This window comes from Somniosus microcephalus, chromosome 34 (assembly GCF_052327205.1).
Source record: "Somniosus microcephalus isolate GS21.2 chromosome 34, FLI_Smic_1.0, whole genome shotgun sequence".
NCBI lineage: Eukaryota > Metazoa > Chordata > Chondrichthyes > Squaliformes > Somniosidae > Somniosus > Somniosus microcephalus.
Genome location: NC_141020.1, coordinates 10,389,530 through 10,409,484, shown reverse-complemented (window position 1 = coordinate 10,409,484; position 19,955 = coordinate 10,389,530). Strand labels below are relative to the sequence as shown.

Below are 19,955 nucleotides of genomic sequence, written 5' to 3'. Positions count from 1 at the left end.
ATGGGAGGGAGGGAGAAGGGAGGGAGGAGAGGGAGAGGGATGGGAGGGGAGGGAGAGGAGGGGAGGGGAGAGGAGAGGAGGGGAGGGGAGGGAGGAGAGGGATGGGAGGGGGAAGGGAGGGAGGGAGGGGGAAGGGAGGGGGAAGGGAGGGAGGGAGGGGGATGGAGGGGAGGGAGGGATGGGAGGGGAGGGAGAGGGATGGGAGGGGAGGAGAGGGAGGGGAGGGAGAGGGAGGGGGAAGGGAGGGAGGGAGGGGGAAGGGAGGGAGGGAGGGAGGAGGGAGGGATGGATGGGAGGAGAGGGATGGATGGGAGGAGGGAGAGGGATGGAAGGGAGGGAGAGGGATGGGAGGGAGGGAGGGGGATGGGAGGGGAGGGGAGGGAGAGGGATGGGAGGGGAGGGAGGAGAGGGAGGGGAGGGAGAGGGAGGGGAGGGAGAGGGATGGGAGGGAGGGGAGGGAGAGGGATGGGAGGGGAAGGGATGGGAGGGAGGGAGGGAGAGGGATGGCAGGGAGAGGGATGGGAGGGAGGGAGGGGGAAGGGAGGGAGGGAGGGGGGAGGGAGAGGGATGGATGGGAGGGAGGGAGGGGAAGGGAGGGGGAAGGGAGGGGGAAGGGAGGGGGAAGGGAGGGGGAAGGGGAGGGGGAAGGGAGGGGGAAGGGAGGGGGAAGGGAGGGAGGGAGGGAGGGAGGGAGGGAGGGAGGGATGGATGGGAGGGAGAGGGATGGATGGGAGGGAGGGAGAGGGATGGAAGGGAGGGAGAGGGATGGGAGGGAGGGAGGGAGGGAGAGGGATGGGAGGGGAGGGGAGGGAGAGGGAGGGAGGGGAGGGGAGGGAGAGGGAAGGAGGGAGGGAGGGGGGAGGGAGAGGGATGGATGGGAGGGAGGGAGGGGGAAGGGAGGGGGAGGGAGGGGGAAGGGAGGGGGAAGGGAGGGGAAGGGAGGGGGAAGGGAGGGGGAAGGAGAGGGGGAAGGGAGGGGAAGGGAGGGGGAAGGAGAGGGAGGGAGAGGGATGGATGGGAGGGAGGGAGAGGGATGGGAGGGAGGGAGGGAGGGGGAAGGGAGGGAGGGAGGGGGATGGGAGGGGAGGGAGAGGAGGGAGAGGGATGGGAGGGAGAGGGAGAGGGATGGGAGGGAGAGGGAGAGGGATGGGAGGGAGAGGGAGAGGGAGAGGGATGGGAGGGGAGGGAGAGGGATGGGAGGGAGGGAGGGAGAGGGAGGATGGGAGGGAGAGGGATGGATGGGAGGGATGGGAGGGGGAAGGGAGGGGAAGGGAGGGGGAAGGGAGGGGGAAGGGAGGGGGAAGGGAGGGGGAAGGGAGGGGGAAGGGAGGGAGGGAGAGGGATGGATGGGAGGGAGGGAGAGGGATGGGAGGGAGGGAGAGGGATGGGAGGGAGGGAGAGGGATGGGAGGGAGGGAGGGAGGGAGGGGAAGGGAGGGAGGGAGGGGAAGGGAGGGAGGGAGGGGGATGGGAGGGGAGGGAGAGGAGGGAGAGGGAGGGGAGGGATGGATGGGAGGGAGGGAGAGGGATGGGAGGGAGGGAGGGAGGGGGAAGGGAGGGAGGGAGGGGGAAGGGAGGGAGGGAGGGGGATGGGAGGGGAGGGAGAGGAGGGAGAGGGATGGGAGGGAGAGGGAGAGGGATGGGAGGGGAGGGGAGGGAGGGAGAGGGATGGGAGGGGAGGGAGAGGGATGGGAGGGAGGGGGAAGGGAGGGGGAAGGGAGGGAGGGAGAGGGATGGATGGGAGGGAGGGAGAGGGATGGGAGGGAGGGAGGGAGGGGGAAGGGAGGGAGGGAGGGGGATGGGAGGGGAGGGAGAGGAGGGAGAGGGATGGGAGGGAGAGGGAGAGGGATGGGAGGGAGAGGGAGAGGGATGGGAGGGGAGGGAGAGGGAGAGGGATGGGAGGGGAGGGAGAGGGATGGGAGGGAGGGAGGGAGAGGGATGGATGGGAGGGAGAGGGATGGATGGAGGGATGGGAGGGGGAAGGGAGGGGGAAGGGAGGGGGAAGGGAGGGGGAAGGGAGGGAGGGAGAGGGATGGATGGGAGGGAGGGAGAGGGATGGGAGGGAGGGAGAGGGATGGGAGGGAGGGAGGGAGGGAGGGGGAAGGGAGGGAGGGAGGGAGGATGGGAGGGGAGGGAGAGGAGGGAGAGGGAGGGGAGGGATGGATGGGAGGGAGGGAGAGGGATGGGAGGGAGGGAGGGAGGGGGAAGGGAGGGAGGGAGGGGGAAGGGAGGAGGGAGGGGGATGGGAGGGGAGGGAGAGGAGGGAGAGGGATGGGAGGGAGAGGGAGAGGGATGGGAGGGGAGGGAGGAGGGAGAGGGAGGGATGGGAGGGGAGGGAGGGGATGGGAGGGAGGGAGGGAGAGGGATGGATGGGAGGGAGAGGGATGGATGGGAGGGGGAAGGGAGGGGAAGGGAGGGGGAAGGGAGGGGGAAGGGAGGGGGAAGGGAGGGGAAGGGAGGGGGAAGGGAGGGGGAAGGGAGGGGAAGGGAGGGGGAAGGGAGGGGGAAGGGAGGGAGGGAGGGATGGATGGGAGGGAGGGAGAGGGATGGGAGGGAGGGAGGGATGGGAGGGAGGGAGAGGGATGGGAGGAGGGAGGGAGGGAGGGGAAGGGAGGGAGGGAGGGGGATGGGAGGGGAGGGAGAGGAGGGAGAGGGAGGGAGGGGAGGGAGAGGGATGGGAGGGAGGGAGGGAGGGGAGGGATGGATGGAGGGAGAGGGATGGATGGGAGGGGAAGGGAGGGGGAAGGGAGGGGGAAGGGAGGGGAAGGGAGGGGGAAGGGAGGGGGAAGGGAGGGGGAAGGGAGGGGGAAGGGAGGGGGAAGGGAGGGGGAAGGGAGGGAGGGAGAGGGATGGATGGGAGGGAGGGAGAGGGATGGGAGGGAGGGAGAGGGATGGGAGGGAGGGAGGGAGGGGGAAGGGAGGGAGGGAGGGGGATGGGAGGGGAGGGAGAGGAGGGAGAGGGAGGGGAGGGGAGGGAGAGGGATGGGAGGGAGGGAGGGAGGGAGAGGGATGGATGGGAGGGAGAGGGATGGATGGGAGGGAGGGATGGGAGGGAGGGAGGGAGGGGGAAGGGAGGGAGGGAGGGGGATGGGAGGGGAGGGAGAGGGATGGGAGGGGGATGGGAGGGGGAGGGAGGGGGAGGGGAAGGAGGGGGAAGGGAGGGGGAAGGGAGGGGGAAGGGAGGGGGAAGGGAGGGGGAGGGTGGGAGGGAGAGGGATGGATGGGAGGGAGAGGGATGGATGGGAGGGAGGGAGAGGGATGGGAGGGAGGGAGAGGGATGGGAGGGAGGGAGGGAGGGGGAAGGGTGGGAGGGAGGGGGATGGGAGGGGAGGGAGAGGAGGGAGAGGGAGGGGAGGGGAGGGAGAGGGATGGGAGGGAGGGAGGGAGGGAGAGGGATGGATGGGAGGGAGAGGGATGGATGGAGGGAGGGAGGGTGGGAGGGGGAGGGAGGGAGGGGGATGGGAGGGGAGGGGAGGAGGGGGGGGTGGGGAGAGGGATGGGAGGGGAGGGTGGGAGGGAGAGGGATGGATGGGAGGGAGAGGGATGGATGGGAGGTGGGGAAGGGAGGGGGAAGGGAGGGGGAAGGGTGGGGGAAGGGAGGGGGAAGGGTGGGGGAGGTGGTGGGAGGGAGGGGGAAGGGAGGGAGGGTGAGGGATGGATGGGGTGGAGGGAGAGGGATGGGAGGGAGGGAGAGGGATGGGAGGGAGGGAGGGAGGGGGAAGGGAGGGAGGGAGGGGGATGGGAGGGGAGGGAGAGGAGGGAGAGGGAGGGGAGGGGAGGGAGAGGGATGGGAGGGAGGGAGGGAGGGAGAGGGATGGATGGGAGGGAGAGGGATGGATGGGAGGGAGGGATGGGAGGGAGGGGGAGGGGGAAGGGAGGGAGGGAGGGGGATGGGAGGGGTGGGAGGAGAGGGATGGGAGGGGATGGGAGGGAGGGAGGGAGGGAGGAGGGGATGGATGGGAGGGGGATGGGTGGGGGAAGGGAGGGGGAAGGGAGGGGGAAGGGAGGGGGAAGGGAGGGGGAAGGGAGGGGGAAGGGGAGGGGAGGGAGAGGGATGGTGGGAGGGAGAGGGATGGATGGGTGGGAGGGAGAGGGATGGGAGGGAGGGAGTGGGATGGGAGGAGGGAGGGAGGGGGAGGGAGGGAGGGAGGGGGGATGGGAGGGGAGGGAGAGGAGGGAGAGGGAGGGGAGGGGAGGGAGGGATGGGAGGGAGGGAGGGAGGGAGAGGGATGGAGAGGGATGGATGGGAGGGAGGGAGGGAGGGAGGGGGAAGGGAGGGAGGGAGGGGGATGGGAGGGGAGGGAGAGGGATGGGAGGGGATGGGAGGGAGGGAGGGAGGGAGAGGGATGGATGGGAGGGAGAGGGATGGATGGGAGGGGGAAGGGAGGGGGAAGGGAGGGGGAAGGGAGGGGGAAGGGAGGGGGAAGGGAGGGGGAAGGGAGGGGGAAGGAGGGGGAAGGGAGGGAGGGAGAGGGATGGATGGGAGGGAGAGGGATGGATGGGAGGGAGAGGGATGGGAGGGTGGGAGGGAGGGGGAAGGGAGGGAGGGAGGGGGATGGGAGGGGAGGGAGAGGAGGGTGAGGGAGGGGAGGGGAGGGTGAGGGTTGGGAGGGGAGGGAGAGGGATGGGAGGGAGGGAGGGAGGGAGAGGGATGGGAGGGAGGGAGGGGGAAGGGAGGGAGGGAGGGGGAAGGGAGGGAGGGTGGTGGGAAGGGAAGGGAGGGAGGGAGGGGGAAGGGAGGGAGGGAGGGAGAGGGAGGGTGGGGGAGAGGGATGGATGGGAGGGGAGGGATGGTGGGAGGGAGGGGGATGGATGGGAGGGTGGGAGGGTGGGGGAAGGGAGGGAGGGAGGGAGAGGGATGGATGGGAGGGAGTGGGATGGATGGGAGGGAGGGTGAGGGATGGGTGGGAGGGAGGGAGGGAGGGGGAAGGGAGGGAGGGAGGGGGATGGGAGGGGAGGGAGAGGAGGGAGAGGGATGGGAGGGAGGGTGAGGGATGGGTGGGAGGGAGGGTGGGGTGGTGTGGGAGGGTGGGATGGGTGGGAGGGAGGGTGAGGGTTGGGTGGGAGGGAGGGATGGGAGGGAGGGAGGGGAAGGGAGGGGGAAGGGAGGGGGAAGGGAGGGGGAAGGGAGGGGGAAGGGAGGGGGAAGGGAGGGGGAAGGGAGGGGGAAGGGAGGGGGAAGGGAGGGGAAGGGAGGGGGAAGGGAGGGGGAAGGGAGGGAGGGAGAGGGATGGATGGGAGGGAGAGGGATGGATGGGGGGAGAGGGATGGGAGGGAGGAGGGAGGGGGAAGGGAGGGAGGGTGGGGGATGGGAGGGGAGGGAGAGGAGGGAGAGGGAGGGGAGGGGAGGGAGAGGGATGGGAGGGAGGGAGGGAGGGAGAGGGATGGGAGGGAGGGTGGGGGATGGGAGGGAGGGAGGGGGAGGGAGGGAGGGAGGGGGAAGGGAGGGAGGGAGGGATGGGAGGGAGGGAGGGAGAGGGTGGGAGGGAGGGAGAGGGATGGGAGGGAGGGTGGGGGAAGGGAGGGGGAAGGAGGGGGAAGGGAGGGGAAGGGAGGGGGAGGGAGGGGTGAGGGAGGGGGAAGGGAGGGGGAAGGGAGGGGAAGGGAGGGGAAGGGAGGGGGAAGGTGGGGAAGGGAGGGAGGGAGAGGGATGGATGGGAGGGAGAGGGATGGATGGAGGGAGAGGGATGGGAGGGAGGGAGGGAGGGGGGAAGGGAGGGAGGGAGGGGGATGGGAGGGGAGGGAGAGGAGGGAGAGGGAGGGGGAGGGGAGGGAGAGGGATGGGTGGGGTTGGTGGGAGAGGGATGGGAGGGAGGGAGGGGGAAGGGAGGGAGGGAGGGGGAAGGGAGGGAGGGAGGGGGAAGGGAGGGAGGGAGGGAGAGGGATGGATGGGAGGGAGAGGTGGATGGGAGGGTGGGGGTGGTTGGGTGGGAGGGGGATGGATGGAGGGAGGGAGGGAGGGGGAAGGGAGGGAGGGAGGGGGAAGGGAGGGAGGGAGGGAGAGGGATGGATGGGAGGGAGAGGGATGGATGGGAGGGAGGGAGAGGGATGGGAGGGAGGGAGGGGTGGGAGGGGGATGGGAGGGGGGTGGGGGAGGGGGTTGGGAGGGGAGGTGTGGAGGTGGGAGAGGGATGGGAGGGAGGGAGGGGATGGGAGGGAGGGAGAGGGATGGGAGGGAGGGAGAGGGATGGGAGGGAGGGAGGGAGAGGGATGGGAGGGAGAGGGATGGGAGGGAGGGAGGGAGAGGGATGGGAGGGAGGGAGAGGGATGGGAGGGAGGGAGGGATGGAGAGGGATGGGAGGGAGGGAGGGAGGGTGGGAGGGAGGGAGGGAGGGAGGGAGAGGGAGGGAGGGGAGGGATGGGAGAGGGAGGGGGGGTGGGGAGGATGGGGAGGGGGAGGGGGTGGTGGGAGGGAGGGAGAGGGATGGTGGGGGGAGGGAGTGGATGGGAGGGGGGATGGGAGGGGAGGGGGGGTGGGAGGGGGGATGGGAGGATGGGTGGGAGGGAGGGTGGGGGATGGATGGATGGGAGGGAGGGAGGGAGGGAGGGAGGCGGAGTGAGGGAGAGAGGGGGGAGGGAGAGAGGCAGAGGTGAGGGAGGGGAACAAAAGTGATAAAAAAAGGCATGTGCAAGCATGAGACTGCTTGATCACAGAGCCAGAAACAGCAAACCACTAACAAAATGTCAGCCATGGAACATCAAGAAACTGGAATATACAATTTATATATTTTTAAAGGATTGGCTTCAATTGACCAAGTTGCTAAAAACTAGTAGAAGTTCACTCAATGATTTTATAAAACTGCTCATGCACCACGAGAGTGAAATTCAAAATCTTCTGAAGCAGTCTTTTGTACCTTCAAGTCGAGCTATTATTCTATTTGTGCAGTATCTTTTCAAAGTTGAAGCTTGGTATTAAGCAGTTGGCAACCACAGAAGAACTTTCAAAATTTCTTTCAACAAAAGCAGCTGTTACTAAACACTTGTGATGTTGTTTAGCGCAACAGATCGCGTATGGTGTACGAATATAGTTGAATATTAGCTTGGCACAGCAGGCAGCAATTTTGCCTCCAAGTTGAAAGGTTGTGGGTTTCAATCACACATCAGGACTTGAGCATATAATCTAGGCTCTGTGCAATACTGAGGGATGAGCTGTTAAACCGAGCATCATCTGCTTGTACTGCTGGATAGTAAAATTCCATGGTAGCACTCTCAAAAGAGCAGGGTGTTCTTCCAATGTGCTGGCTAAGAAACCTTCCCTCAAATCTAGCATCAGAAAGAAAAATTGCTGGCTGCCATGTTTGTTTCCACAAGTCGCTGCACAACACAAGTAATTCATCATGTGACGTTCAAGGCATTTTACTGAATATATGATTCAACAGCATGTGCTATTCACCACATGTGCATTTTATAACAATTATAAACTAGTATTTCAGTAAAATTAAATTCTCATCCTCATGTTCAAATCTCTAAACGCCTCCAGCTCGACAACCCTCCAAGAATCCTGTTCTGTAATTCTGGTCCCTTGTGGATTTCCCCCCCCACTCCTTTCGCTCTACCATAGGCGGCCATACCTTCAGCCACCTCGCCATCGACCACTCCACCCCTCTCCTCCTTTAAGACTCTTTAAAACCTACCTCTTCAACCAAGCTTTGTGTCACCCATCAAAGTCCTATTGTCCCCGCCTTCGGCTCGGTGTTAATGTTTGACTGATTATGCCCTCGGCCATTTTCCGATGTTAACAATGCTGATAAATGCAAATTGTCGTTATCTTAGTGTACCAATGTGCTGCGAAAAATTGCACTTAAGCAAATAAGCTTTATTGTTGTCTCAGCACTCGGATGTGTGATCAATAATTAATCGCCTCAAATTACTCCTGCCAACGCGATTTGTCCCCATCAGTATTTGAACTATTTGTACAGCTCAAAATACTCTGCAGGTACATACAATGCAGGTTTCGATGGACAATGTCTTTGAATTGTATGACAGGGTCTCTTCAGGTCAACTGGACACACTACAAAAAATTCACACATTGTGCAAAGTTACATTTGACTGAAATTCTATTTGAAAACACTAAACTAATCACATCATGTCCGGCAATTTTTAGAAAATGTTTGGTGCTAATTATAAGAGGTCACATTTTATTTTTACCTCATCAATTCCCCCATGCTTTAAATGATCATGAGGGGGGGGTTGGTGTGTGCTTTGGCTCACGTAAACTGTTGGAAAGAATTCCGTCATGGAATAAGGACTCTTACCCTTGTTGGCCTTCTCAAGCTACGGAGAAGCTTCCCTCGCTTTGAATCCTCGCCGTCTGGTTCGTAAGTGTTGGTCGTATTATCTCCCTTCGGCAGCGAAGAATCCGCCTCTGCTTTTTTTTGCGATGACAGAGACCCAAGTTCATCGTCACTCCCAACACTGAAACTTGTTCGATAACTTGCAAACTTGCCTAACCTTTTGGACCGGTCCCTGTACAACAACGGTTTACTGACGGATGAAAGTTTCCTCTGACGCTCCAAAGAGCTGATGTCCATCTCACTGTCTGACCCATTGCCGCTTCCATTTGATTGGGACTTTGCAGAAATAGAATTCCGGATTGTGATAATTTTGCCCTGGGTGCTGTCATGCGGTACTGAATAGATATTCTCTTCATCCCCTCTGGGTCTCACCAAGGTGTCTATTGGTTCGGCGTAGTCCGAGGTGTATGACCCATCATCAGAAGGCGCCCAACTTACAGTTGAAGGCTTTCTCTGCGTTTCTTTGCTGCTGCCTTCTTTCCCCTCAGAAGAATCCATTTTCTTCATCAGCTTGTCAAAATGTACCATTGGCTTTGGTTTTACAGGAGGAGGTACTTTGTTATTTAGCCTCTCAAAAGAGCCAAGGGCGCTGTACAGCGAGTAGTTCTCATTCCCTTCAAGGTCCATTAGGAGCTTAGATTGCTCTTTAGTCACTGGAGCCCCAGAAGTTTCATCTCGAAGTGCAACATAGGGCGGTGGACCTTCAATGTCCTCGTCGAAATCGAAGCAGTTTGAATTGTTGAGGGGCGAGCCAGGCCTGGGAGAAAAGTTGAACACTTCTTCAGTGTTGCTGCACGCCTCTGCTGCATTGTCGTACATATGCGAAGCTTCAACGATGGTTTTCTTTTCAGCTGCATCTCTGAAAAACGGAGCAAAAATCTCCACGTTGTGCTGAAACGGCTGCCCGCTAGATATTACAGTAAACTTGCCACAGACCTCCTGAGCAATTTCCTGGCCTTCTTCCAGCTGGTCCCGCGAGACATCACTCTCCGGCACTTCAGCTCCTTCGGTGACCGCTACTAGCTGAATCGGAATGATGTCCTGCACATCTGACAGGAAGGCACGGAGCATTGCTAAGGAAGCTTTGCGCCTAGCCAAATAAAAAATAACGTATCCATGAACTAACTGGTTTTTCCTTATGTTGAAAGAGGAATGGTAGGAGAGAACCGATAGCTCAATACGCTTACGCACTGCTCCGATTCCCAATTCAAGCATTACTGAATTGCTGTTCCCAGGCTGCGAGGAGCTACAAAAATGAGGTTGAATGATGGAGAGGAGGACTTCATCCACGCCAAATAAATCCCCGCACATCAAACACATTACTATTCGAAGATCTGCATCAGTTAAGTCTTTAATGCTTGGGGATGAACTTACTAGATTCAAATTGCGCTTCATGGTGTCCAGCAAGCCTTTCAAAGCCTGGTTGATTTGTAATTCACTGAAGTTTCGTCCGGAACCCACACTGTGAGAAGTTACATCAACAAAAAGACATTGCAATTTGTTGGCAAGTTGTTGGCCATGGTTCCTCAAAGTCTGTAGTGTTTCTCCACCACTCTCCCTTTTGTTTGCTAGAACTAGAGTTAGAGGCAGCTGTGCTAAATGATTGTCCCTTCGGTCTAAAGTTGACTCTTTCAGTTTCTCTAAGCTCTCCCTTATGTAGTACAGCGATTCTTTGGAGTTGTAGAGGCAAAGACAACCATGAGGTTGAAAAGTCGGCGTCTGAAAAGAATTAACCCGATGTTTCACGTTACCTTCGATCGGCCGCAATGACAGTTCGTACATTTTGCCCTCGAGCACGTATTTGTCATCGGTACACAGCACTCGAATTTCATTAGCCAGTTCGTGCGCAAGTCCGTCCTTGCCGAGAAGTACAAGGTTGAGTTTGTCAGCGCTGGAGTCCGAATGAGAGTTCACATGGCTCCGGTCAGAAGATCGATAAAACCGAGCAGCCAACAACTGTTCAACTTTGCTGTCCACGCAATTCTGACTGTTCGGGCAAGTCTCTTTTGTCGGGTGGTACACAAAATGAATGTGCTTCAACACAAGGGCGTCTCGCTCAGCTTGCAGCTTCTGTAGTGCCTTAAATCGCTGCTCTTCTCCCATTACATCCTGGATGAGACCCATTTTCTCCTTGCTGGGCTTCGCATCCAACTCCAATTCATAAAACAACTCCGAGTACTCCAAAAGCAGTTCTTGAAACTGATCCTTGGCCTTGTCTATGATCTCGCGTTGGTGTCGACTGTAAATATCTTGGTATTCGTGCTCTTGGAGCCACTGATAGAACTCCTCATTCATAACAAAACTTCGAGCCTCTTCCCATGGCTTGCCAGGGGTTATGAAAAGCGACGATGCCAGGTTTTCCTTAAAGGCCCTCCTCATCTCGGCTCTTTTTCTTTCGTTCTTCAGTTTTTCCAAATGCTTTCTGAATTGATCTTCCGCACATTTCCCGGCCAGCAAGTCGAATGGAATCCGGTCGTCGTCGATTTTGTCAATGTGATCGGTTTTATCCCACGGCGTCTCACTCAGGACAACAAACCAGGCCGAGAAGTCCTGCTTGGTCTTCAGTCTCTGCTGTGCCATGGGCCAGTTCAAGTTTTCAATCTCGTTCAGATCAGGGAAGAGGGCATCAAGAGCTAGTACAAGTCTATTGAGGTACTTGTTCTTTAAGTGGTCAATGTGCCTGTCCTTGAGCATCAGAACATGCTGCAAGAACAGTTTTTTGGCCTTCGGAGTTCCTTCTAGATACACATACTCCTGGAATTCGGGTTTCATCTGCATTTTCCTAGTGGCATTCATCCAACTTTCATTATGATGGGTGACACAGTGGTTAATGATAAATTCATACTTATCTTTTCCATGCGCTATTAGTTGACTTTGTTGTTTCAATGCTTCATAATATGGAGTTATTTTAGGCCTTGCCCTGCTTTTGTCTATTAACTGCGCTAAAGTACTAAAGGCCAGTTCCACATTGACATTCGATCGAGCGGATGTCTCCACCACTTGGAGGTTCTTTTTCGTCATGGCGAAGGAGTGTGCTTCACGTATGTACCGCTCCACACCTTCATCGCATTTTGTCAGCACCACCACAATAGGCTTTTTCGTTTTTATTATTTGGTTAAACAAGTTTGTGATAAACTTAAGCTGCTCCTCAAAATTCCGGTTCATGCCCCGGCTGACATCCACGCAGAGAAGGAAACCATCGATCAGTAGCTTCCCTTCCGGCATCTGCTTCTGCTCAAAGTCTTGTTCCAGACCCAACTGGTCAGTGCAAATATACATCAGCTTTTCAGCGGACGCCAATTTGGTCGCTGCAGCCCGTTTGATATAGGGCTGCAGGGCGGTACTCCGATGGGGCTGAAACGTCTGATCGTCAATGAACTCGGTTTGTTCCACCACGTGAATCTGACATTCCACTCCTTCCTCCACTGTTCGACCAACCTCGCCCCAATACAAAAAATGGTCATTGTTAACGACACGGCCCCCAAAGTCACTGGTGCTGAGGACAGATGTGTGGTCAAGGTGAAATTCATCAGCTTTTGGGCGCACAAATCGATTGCAGAAGCAGGACTTCCCAACTCCGCACTGCCCCTTCTCTTTTTCCGTCCCAGATAATCCCACGACACTGATGTTGTAGTTTGGGATCCGCACATCCTGTTTTTTTGCCATCATAATTATCCGATCATCCTGATACGATCAACAGCATGTTAGTAGTTGTACCTACTTCCAGTACAGTACCACCATAGAACTCCTCGCAATCTGAAGGGGGTCGAGTTAGAGACAGGCACCTTTTGCAACACAAGCTTCAGATCCCATGTCTTTGTGGTCCCCAGTATTATCCTTACTGCCCCAAACAGTTAAAAATGGATGGTCCCAGTAACTCCCTGGAAGAGAAAAACCAAAGACAAAGAAAAGTTCATTAGGATTGGAAAATGAAATGATGAGACGGTGTATCCTATGTCCATTTGAACTTAAAAAAAATACATAACATAGATTTTTTTTTCCAACTTGTGTTGCTCTCAATAGAAGGGTGAAGTACAAGTGGTTACAGGGCCGTTACCAGTGGTGGCAGCAATTGAAGGCGATGAACTAATACAGAAGATGAAGGTGCAATTTTTTTTTTACAGTTAATGTGCAATATTTCCAATAGGGTATTTGATCAATATGCTAAACAAGCTGAAAGACAACTGTGCAACCTAAAGTCAAACCAACTAGAACTCTAAAGTCAAACAAGATAATTAATCTACAGCAGTGATTTTTTTTCCTGCTGAGTGAGGTTACCATGCAAATAATGGTGCGATATGGAAATAAGAATGAGTTGAATTACTTGTCTCTGTCCCTTATTCAATCTTACCTCAAAGTCAAATGCTTAAGTTAGCTCTATGTCCCATTTTCCAGTTTCAAATTTAGCATATTGTTCACTTTAAGTAAAAGTACATGATGAAATTATGAGAAAGTTTCCTTCAATAACTTTCTCCATTCCTTTCCAGAAAGGGTTAACTCCTGGTTGGAGTATGGTTACAGACACTGGGCCGTTGTACAATACCTCAGCCAAGTGGCCATTCTGTGACAGCAGCTCCCAAACCCACGGCCTCTACCACCTAAAAAGACGAAGGCAGCAGGCGCATGGGAACACCACCACCTCCAAGTTCCCCACCATCTTGACTGGGAAATATATCAGCGGTTCCTTCATCATCACAGTCAAAGTCCTGGAACTCACTCCCTAACAGCACTGTGGGAGCACCTTCACCACACTGACTGCAGCGGTTCAAGGCGGTGGCTCACCACCACCTTCTCAAGGGCAAGTAGGGATGGGCAATGAATGCTGGCCTTGCCAGAGACACCCAAGCCCAGAAAATTAATGATGTCGGAACCTTAACTGTCACAATCAGCAGGACCTTTGATCGCAGCAGGCAATCACGATCACACCGAATCACTCACCAACTTCTGTTAACACATGCACACTTCCAGCCATGAGAGAGTGACCAGGAGCAGGAATTCCTGGACAATTGTCCCTTCCCCAGGGGCACGGGCACCAACTGTAGCACCACTCGTGCTGCCAAGTGGAGCACAAATCACAGACTGAATTTGGGATCCTCCTGGTCTGTGGCTTACTGATGAAATCAGAGACAATGGGAATACTTTACAATGATAATAGTGAAGATTTCAATCATTTCTTGCTGTTGACTTCTAAGTTAAGAGTGTGTGTTGACACAAACCTCAAGTTTTCTTTAATCTAACTCTCTGTACCGAGCAACCTTACTCTGCCATTTTTGTTAAATTAATATAAGTGATGGGACCAAAGTCCATTGTGCAGGACAACGCCAAGACTAAAAAAAAAGAGAAAGCTAGTTAAATTAAGCAGTTTCAATGATGTTTGAACGATTACAATATATACCATTATTTCAGAGTAAATTAAATTCTGGTAATATTGCAGTATTACATATGTAATTCTTTAGTGATTAAATCATTACTGAACAATTGGGCACAATGCTATGGCCACTCATAACACCGGTCAACAATGTAAAATGATTCAACAGACAGTACAAATTCTTCGTGTATTTACCTTCACTCTCAATTTGTTGGCGAGATTGTCTCGTTATCACTTTCATTCACCAATTATCCTCTACTCATTCTAGTGAATTTCATGCTGGACAAAAAAAGGAGAAAGGTGATTAAAGCAGGAGATAAAACCAGAAGTTTCTTGACTCAGCATTAAAAAGAGACTTTTTAAATACACAGAATTGCTTAACACTAATTTAATATGTATGGATTCAAAAGGCATCAGAACACAATAAGCAAAGTTAAAGCTTCTGGATATCATCCTAATCCTAAGATTTAAATGACATGTTTATTCCATCGCTGCCTTTTACAAATATTCTGTGCTGTATTTCAATGCTAACAACAGTTAAAGCAGTGCTGAATTTACATTGATGAACTGAAAGAGGCTGCAAGGTCACCACTGGAAACTACATTGTGAAACATAAGGCGCAATGTATTTAGTGCAGATTTGATGGGCTGAATGGCCTGCTTCTGTGCTGGAGTATCGATGGTTCAGATTCTTCATTCAACATCTCTTATTGCTCCCTCACTACTCCACCAGTACATCACCCTACTGTTACACAGCTCAAAACACTCTCCAGACACAGCCCAAGCTTGAAAGGACAAAGTCCACAATCGAATTGTACTGCTGGCGGCTTTTCACACACAGTTCATAGAATTACTAGAATTTTACAGCACAGAAACAGGCCATTCGGCCCAACTGGTCCGTGCCAGTGTTCATGCTCCACACGAGCCTCCTCCCACCATGCTTCATCTAGCCCCATCACCATATCCTTCTATTCCTTTCTCCCTCGGGTTTATCTAGCTTCCCCGTGAATGCATCTACGGTATTCGCCTCAGACACTCATTGTGGTCGCGAGTTCCACATTCTCACCACTCTCTGGACAAAGTTTCTCCTGAATTCCCTATTGGATTTATTAGTGACTTGTGTTCTATTTATGATCCCTAGTTCTGGTCTCCCCCACAAGTGGAAACATCATCTCTACATCTACCCTATCAAACTCCTTCAGAATTTTAAAGGCCTCTATCAGGTCCCCCCTCAGTTTTCTCTTTTCTAGAGAAAAGAGCCCCCGCCTGTTCAGTCTTTCCTGATAGTTGTTCCCCTCAATTCTGGTATTATCCTTGTAAATCATATTTGCATCTTCTCCAGTGCCTCTATATCCTCTTATTACACGTCTCCTGTGGCGAGGATGCCACTAGCCTCTGCTCTATGCAATGACCCTTGCCACAACTGGGTAGAGATAGGGAACGCCACAACCGGGTAGAGATAGGGAACTTGGCTTGGAGAATTTTGATTTGCTGCACAAAAACTGGGACAAGTAAAAATGTTGGTCACTGCACCAAATCAACCCGCAAATTACCTCCCATCACTATTTCCATTATGACATCTTAAACTTTACCTAATTATTTGAAGAATTAAATATTTTATACTTTAAAGGTCAAGTTTACTATTTACATTAGAATGTCAATGGTCACTAGCTTGTCAAGAACATCCTCATCACTAAAGGACTTCCTTAAACACCTTGGCCTGTGTGCTGAATCAACACAAGATTTTATTGGCGCCTATGGCTCTCGCAAATCAAATTGCTCTTATGGAAATATCAGAGAAGGCTAAAACATAAAAACCAAGATTGCTGCAACTCGGGGTCGGTGACCCAGGAATGCAATATTTGAAACTCTGAACTGTTCCACATGGCTCTAATCACACACAACAGTAACATCTGGGATGGACAGCGAGTTTGAATGTCATGTTTACAAGAACAGCCTGTGACGGCAGAGCTGGGATTGGCAATTCATTTTTAATTGCAAATTTTCTCTCCCTTTATTGGGATCAATTCCTTCTACTCTACCATAGTATTCTCCAACAGGGCAGGCACAGAATCTCTGGAGCTGGTTGCTTAAGGATGTGTACTAGAAATAAAAAAAAGACTTGCAATTCTATACCACCTTTCACGACCACCGGACGTCCCAAAGTGCTTTACAGCTAACAAAGTACTTTTGAAGTGTAGTAACTGTTGTAATGTGGGAAATGCAGGAGCCAATTTGTGCACAGCAAGCTCCCACAAACAGCAATGTGATAATGACCAGATCATCTGTTTTAGTGATGTTGATTGAGGGATTGGACAGGAGACAAGGGGAGAACTCCCCTGCTGCTTTTCAAAATAGTGCCGTGGGATCTTTTATGTCCACCTGAGGGGCCTCGGTTGAACATCTCATCTGAAAGACGGCACCTCAGACAGTGCAGCACTCCCTCAGTACTGCACTGGGAGTGTCAGCCTGGATTGTGTGCTTATTTTTGTGTCTCTGGAGTGGGACTTGAACCCACAACCTTCTGACTCCGAGGAGAGAGTACTTCCCACTGAGCCATGTGTGACACGTCTGAGCTGATGTTAATTGCAGCACCACTACAAGCTGCATGGTACAGACCAGCTTACTCAGCACACACTGGGAATTAAAACTAGGATTTCCTTGCCTATACAGATTATACTGGGTGATGCCTTTAAATCACCCGGGGATAGGGGAAGAGAGTTTAATTTTAGCATTTTAAAGAAACGAATCAGGAAATAAGGAAACAGACCAGAATCTGCCGAGTTCATTTAGCGTAACTATTAAACATTGCAGCAATATATCAAAGACTAATGATGGTCAGATTAATCCTGTGGGTCTTATTAGCATCCATAAGACTAAACACCACTATTAACAATGGGAGGCTACTTGCAAAGAACTAATGCACCATCAAGGCCATCGTCCACCCCTCACAGCAGAAAAATCACATCAGACTAGCATTAATTCTTTCAGGGATCAATATGAAGAACTCAATTATGCCGTGCAAGTGTTCAGACAGCCTGTATACATGATAAATTACTACTGGCTACACGGTCTCGTAAGTGACAGGGGAATTGCACTTGCTCCAATTCCAGGGACAGAATAACTTGATATTGCAAATGGCAGCTATTCAACAAAAAATTATTTACAGGCGCAATTTTAAATAGCAAAAAATAGATAAGATAAGTGCACTCAGAATTCCCCACAAGGATTACTGATCTCCAGCTTAATTCAAGAGGAAAAGGTACTGAGTACTGGGTATTTTTTTCCAACAGGTAAAAATGTCAAACTGCTTTTACGAGTCTCCCAACTAAGGCAGTTAGGCACAGGATAGACCAGAATGGAATTTTTAACGTATTTTACATTTGAGCATGGGGGCAAGAGAAAGAAACAGGAGACATATGGCAATATGAATGGGACTACAGCTCCCAGAGACAATGTTATACTGTGTGTATATGCACATACACAGAGAGCAAGAGACGTTCGGCCTAAAAAAGATTCTGATACTTAGTAGAGCTGTCGCAGCTCTGTAAAACAGCACGTTACAACTGGGCATATGCCATAGTGGGGGAAAAAAATCACAATCAAGTGAAAATTGGCAGTCTTTCAGAGCCAGGCTGCATGAGTAGCCAATCAGTGTTCGCACTGGGCTTATTTAGTCTATGAAAAATTGCACTCAAGACCAATTTCCTTCTGGTGTCACAGTCTTAATTCATCACCCCAAATTGCTCCCGCCACAACCACCACCAATGACAGAGCTGTAGCCACCTGTGCTTTATTATGTCGCTTAAATTCCTCTCGCCCGACGCAACAGGACGGGGTCTATAACTGCACTGCTAAAAATAAAGAAAAAAACTGCAAGATGTTGAAAATGAAAATAAAAAACAAACAAATGCATAACTTGTGCCATCGGCATTTACTCAGAGAAAAGATGGGTTAATACCTATATATGTCGACTTTAATCGGGACTGGAAACTGGGGAACGGTTTGCCATTCTGATGAGTCTACACTCAAAATGTCAACCCATCTTTTCTCTTCACAGATACTGATGGATTTACTGTGCATTCCAACATTTTGTTTTTATTTCCATAATTGCATTTCTCAACTGGGCCAAGTACAAAATGTTTATGTCCCCCAATACTGCACTTCACTGAAATCCTAAACACTGGCAATGGAAACATTTCTTGCGCTGAAGGGGGTGCTCGAGGTTGGATTTAACTAATTGCAGCAGAGCAGGGAAAGTGGCACGTAATAGAATCGTTCATCCCTTAAAATAAGGAGTTTTCCAGTTACTGCACAGCCTATTATATTCTTGCTTAAAGTTTATAACTGAGGCATTTTAACCAAAAAATCTCAATGTCAGGCCTTAATGCAGTGCTACGGTAGAAACAGAATTTTTAGAGGGGTTTAATGATCTTCAGCTTAACTAATTGATCCTGAGGCAATCCTTTCTACTTGCTCGGGTACATCAGCTGATCATGTGCTTAAGACAGCCGCAGTGCCATTTAAATATTCAGCAATCATTGTTGCTAGGCTAAATCCAATTGTAGACGTTTAAAACCATAATACGCATATCCTTAGGAACTAGATCAATAAATCAATGGCCAATTATTTATTTATTTATTTATTTTTTAATTTACACGGAGAATCTGGTATGAGAAAGTTATATTTTTACAATTCCACTGACACATCCACAACCGAGCCAGTGACACTTCCCTTCAGTACGTCTCGGTCCCAAACAGTGGCATCGATTGACAAGCAAGGTTGAAATCACACAATACCTCAGAATCAAGGTCAGATTGCAGAGGGGCAAGAACAGCAGGTAAAGAGAAGTAAAAACAACTAAGAAAAGGCCATTTTGCCTAGCAAACCACAACCTTGCAGTACTCTAACATTATAATTTCCAATTGTTTTTTTGAACAACCTAAATGTTCCTGCCTCTATTACCCTGCCTGGCAGATTGTTCCAACCATTTATCACTTTGGAATAAAGATGTTCCTCCCAATATCCATTTTCAATTTACCTTTCACTTATTTTTTGTTCTCTGGTCCCATTTTCTTGCCTCCCTTTGAAGCAGAAACAATGAACAGGCAATTCCCCTCCAACCAACATACACACACAATTTATATGAATAAATCATTACCAAAATCCATTGCTGTCTCAGTGAGTAGATTAAGATCGTGTGGTATTGAGCCGAACTGACCAGAAGGGTCCTTGGTTTTACGCTAGCTTGTGCGGAGTCAGCTAATATAGTTTGGAACAGCAGTGGGGCACTACAACTGGCTTCACGGTCTCTGGAATGGGTGGGCGTGTGTGCTCTGAGGAGGATTCAGAGAAACTCCAGTATGATTTGGACAGGTTGGGTGATTATACTGCATCTGCCAAATGTGGATAAATGCGAGGTTATCCACTTTGGTGGTAAAAAACAGGAAGGCAGATTATCTGAACGGCAATAGATTGGGAGAAGGGGAAGTGCAACGAGACCTGGGTGTCCTTGTGCATCAGTCGCTGAAGGTAAGCATGCAGGTGCAGCAGGCGGTTAAGGCGGCAAATGGTATGTTGGCCTTCATAGCGAGAGGATTCGAGTACAGGAGCAAAGATGTCTTGCTGCAGTTGTACAGGGCCTTGGTGAGACCACACCTTGGGTATTGTGTGCAGTTTTGGTCGCCTTATCGGAGGAAGGATGTTCTTGCCATGGAGGGAGTGCAGCGAAGATTCACCAGACTGATACCTGGGATGGCAGGAATGACGTATGAGGAGAGACTGGGTCGATTGGGCTTATACATGCTGGAGTTTAGAACAATGAGAGGGGATCTCATTGAAACTTATAAAGTTCTAACAGGACTAGACAGACTAGATGCAGGAAGGATGTTCCCGATGGTGGGGGAGTCCAGAACCAGGGGTCACAGTCTAAGGATAAGGGGTAAGCCATTTCGGACAGTGATATGGAGGAATTTCTTCAGGGGGAGGGGCAGAGGGGAGGGAGAGAGAGGAGGGGAGGGAGAGGAGGGGAGGGAGAGGAGGGGAGGGAGAGGAGGGGAGAGGGAGAGGAGGGGAGAGGGAGAGGAGAGGGGAGGGAGAGGAGAGGGGAGGGAGAGGAGAGGGGAGGGAGAGGAGAGGGGAGGGAGAGGAGAGGGGAGGGAGAGGAGAGGGGAGGGAGAGGAGGGAAGGGGAGGGAGAGATAGGACAGGGAGAGGGAGAGGACATGACAGGGAGAGGGGGGACACACAGGGGCAGGGAGACCAAGCGCCCCAAAATTGCCCACTGACCGCGCATG

The 19,955-nt window shown here is 52.5% G+C and overlaps 1 protein-coding gene across 1 annotated transcript in view; it reads right to left on the bottom strand.

Annotated features, from left to right (window-relative positions):
- The window catches only part of arhgap35a (Rho GTPase activating protein 35a), a 133,024-nt gene that overhangs the window by 74,087 nt on the left and 38,982 nt on the right, over positions 1-19,955 (bottom strand). Inside the window, exons 2-3 of the mRNA XM_085973375.1 lie at positions 13,857-13,940; positions 8,255-12,174 (exon numbers count right to left, since the gene is read on the bottom strand). Coding sequence (XP_085829501.1) covers positions 8,255-11,962 — 3,708 coding nt within the window. The 5' untranslated portion in view covers positions 11,963-12,174; positions 13,857-13,940. The remainder of the gene's footprint in view (positions 1-8,254; positions 12,175-13,856; positions 13,941-19,955) is intronic.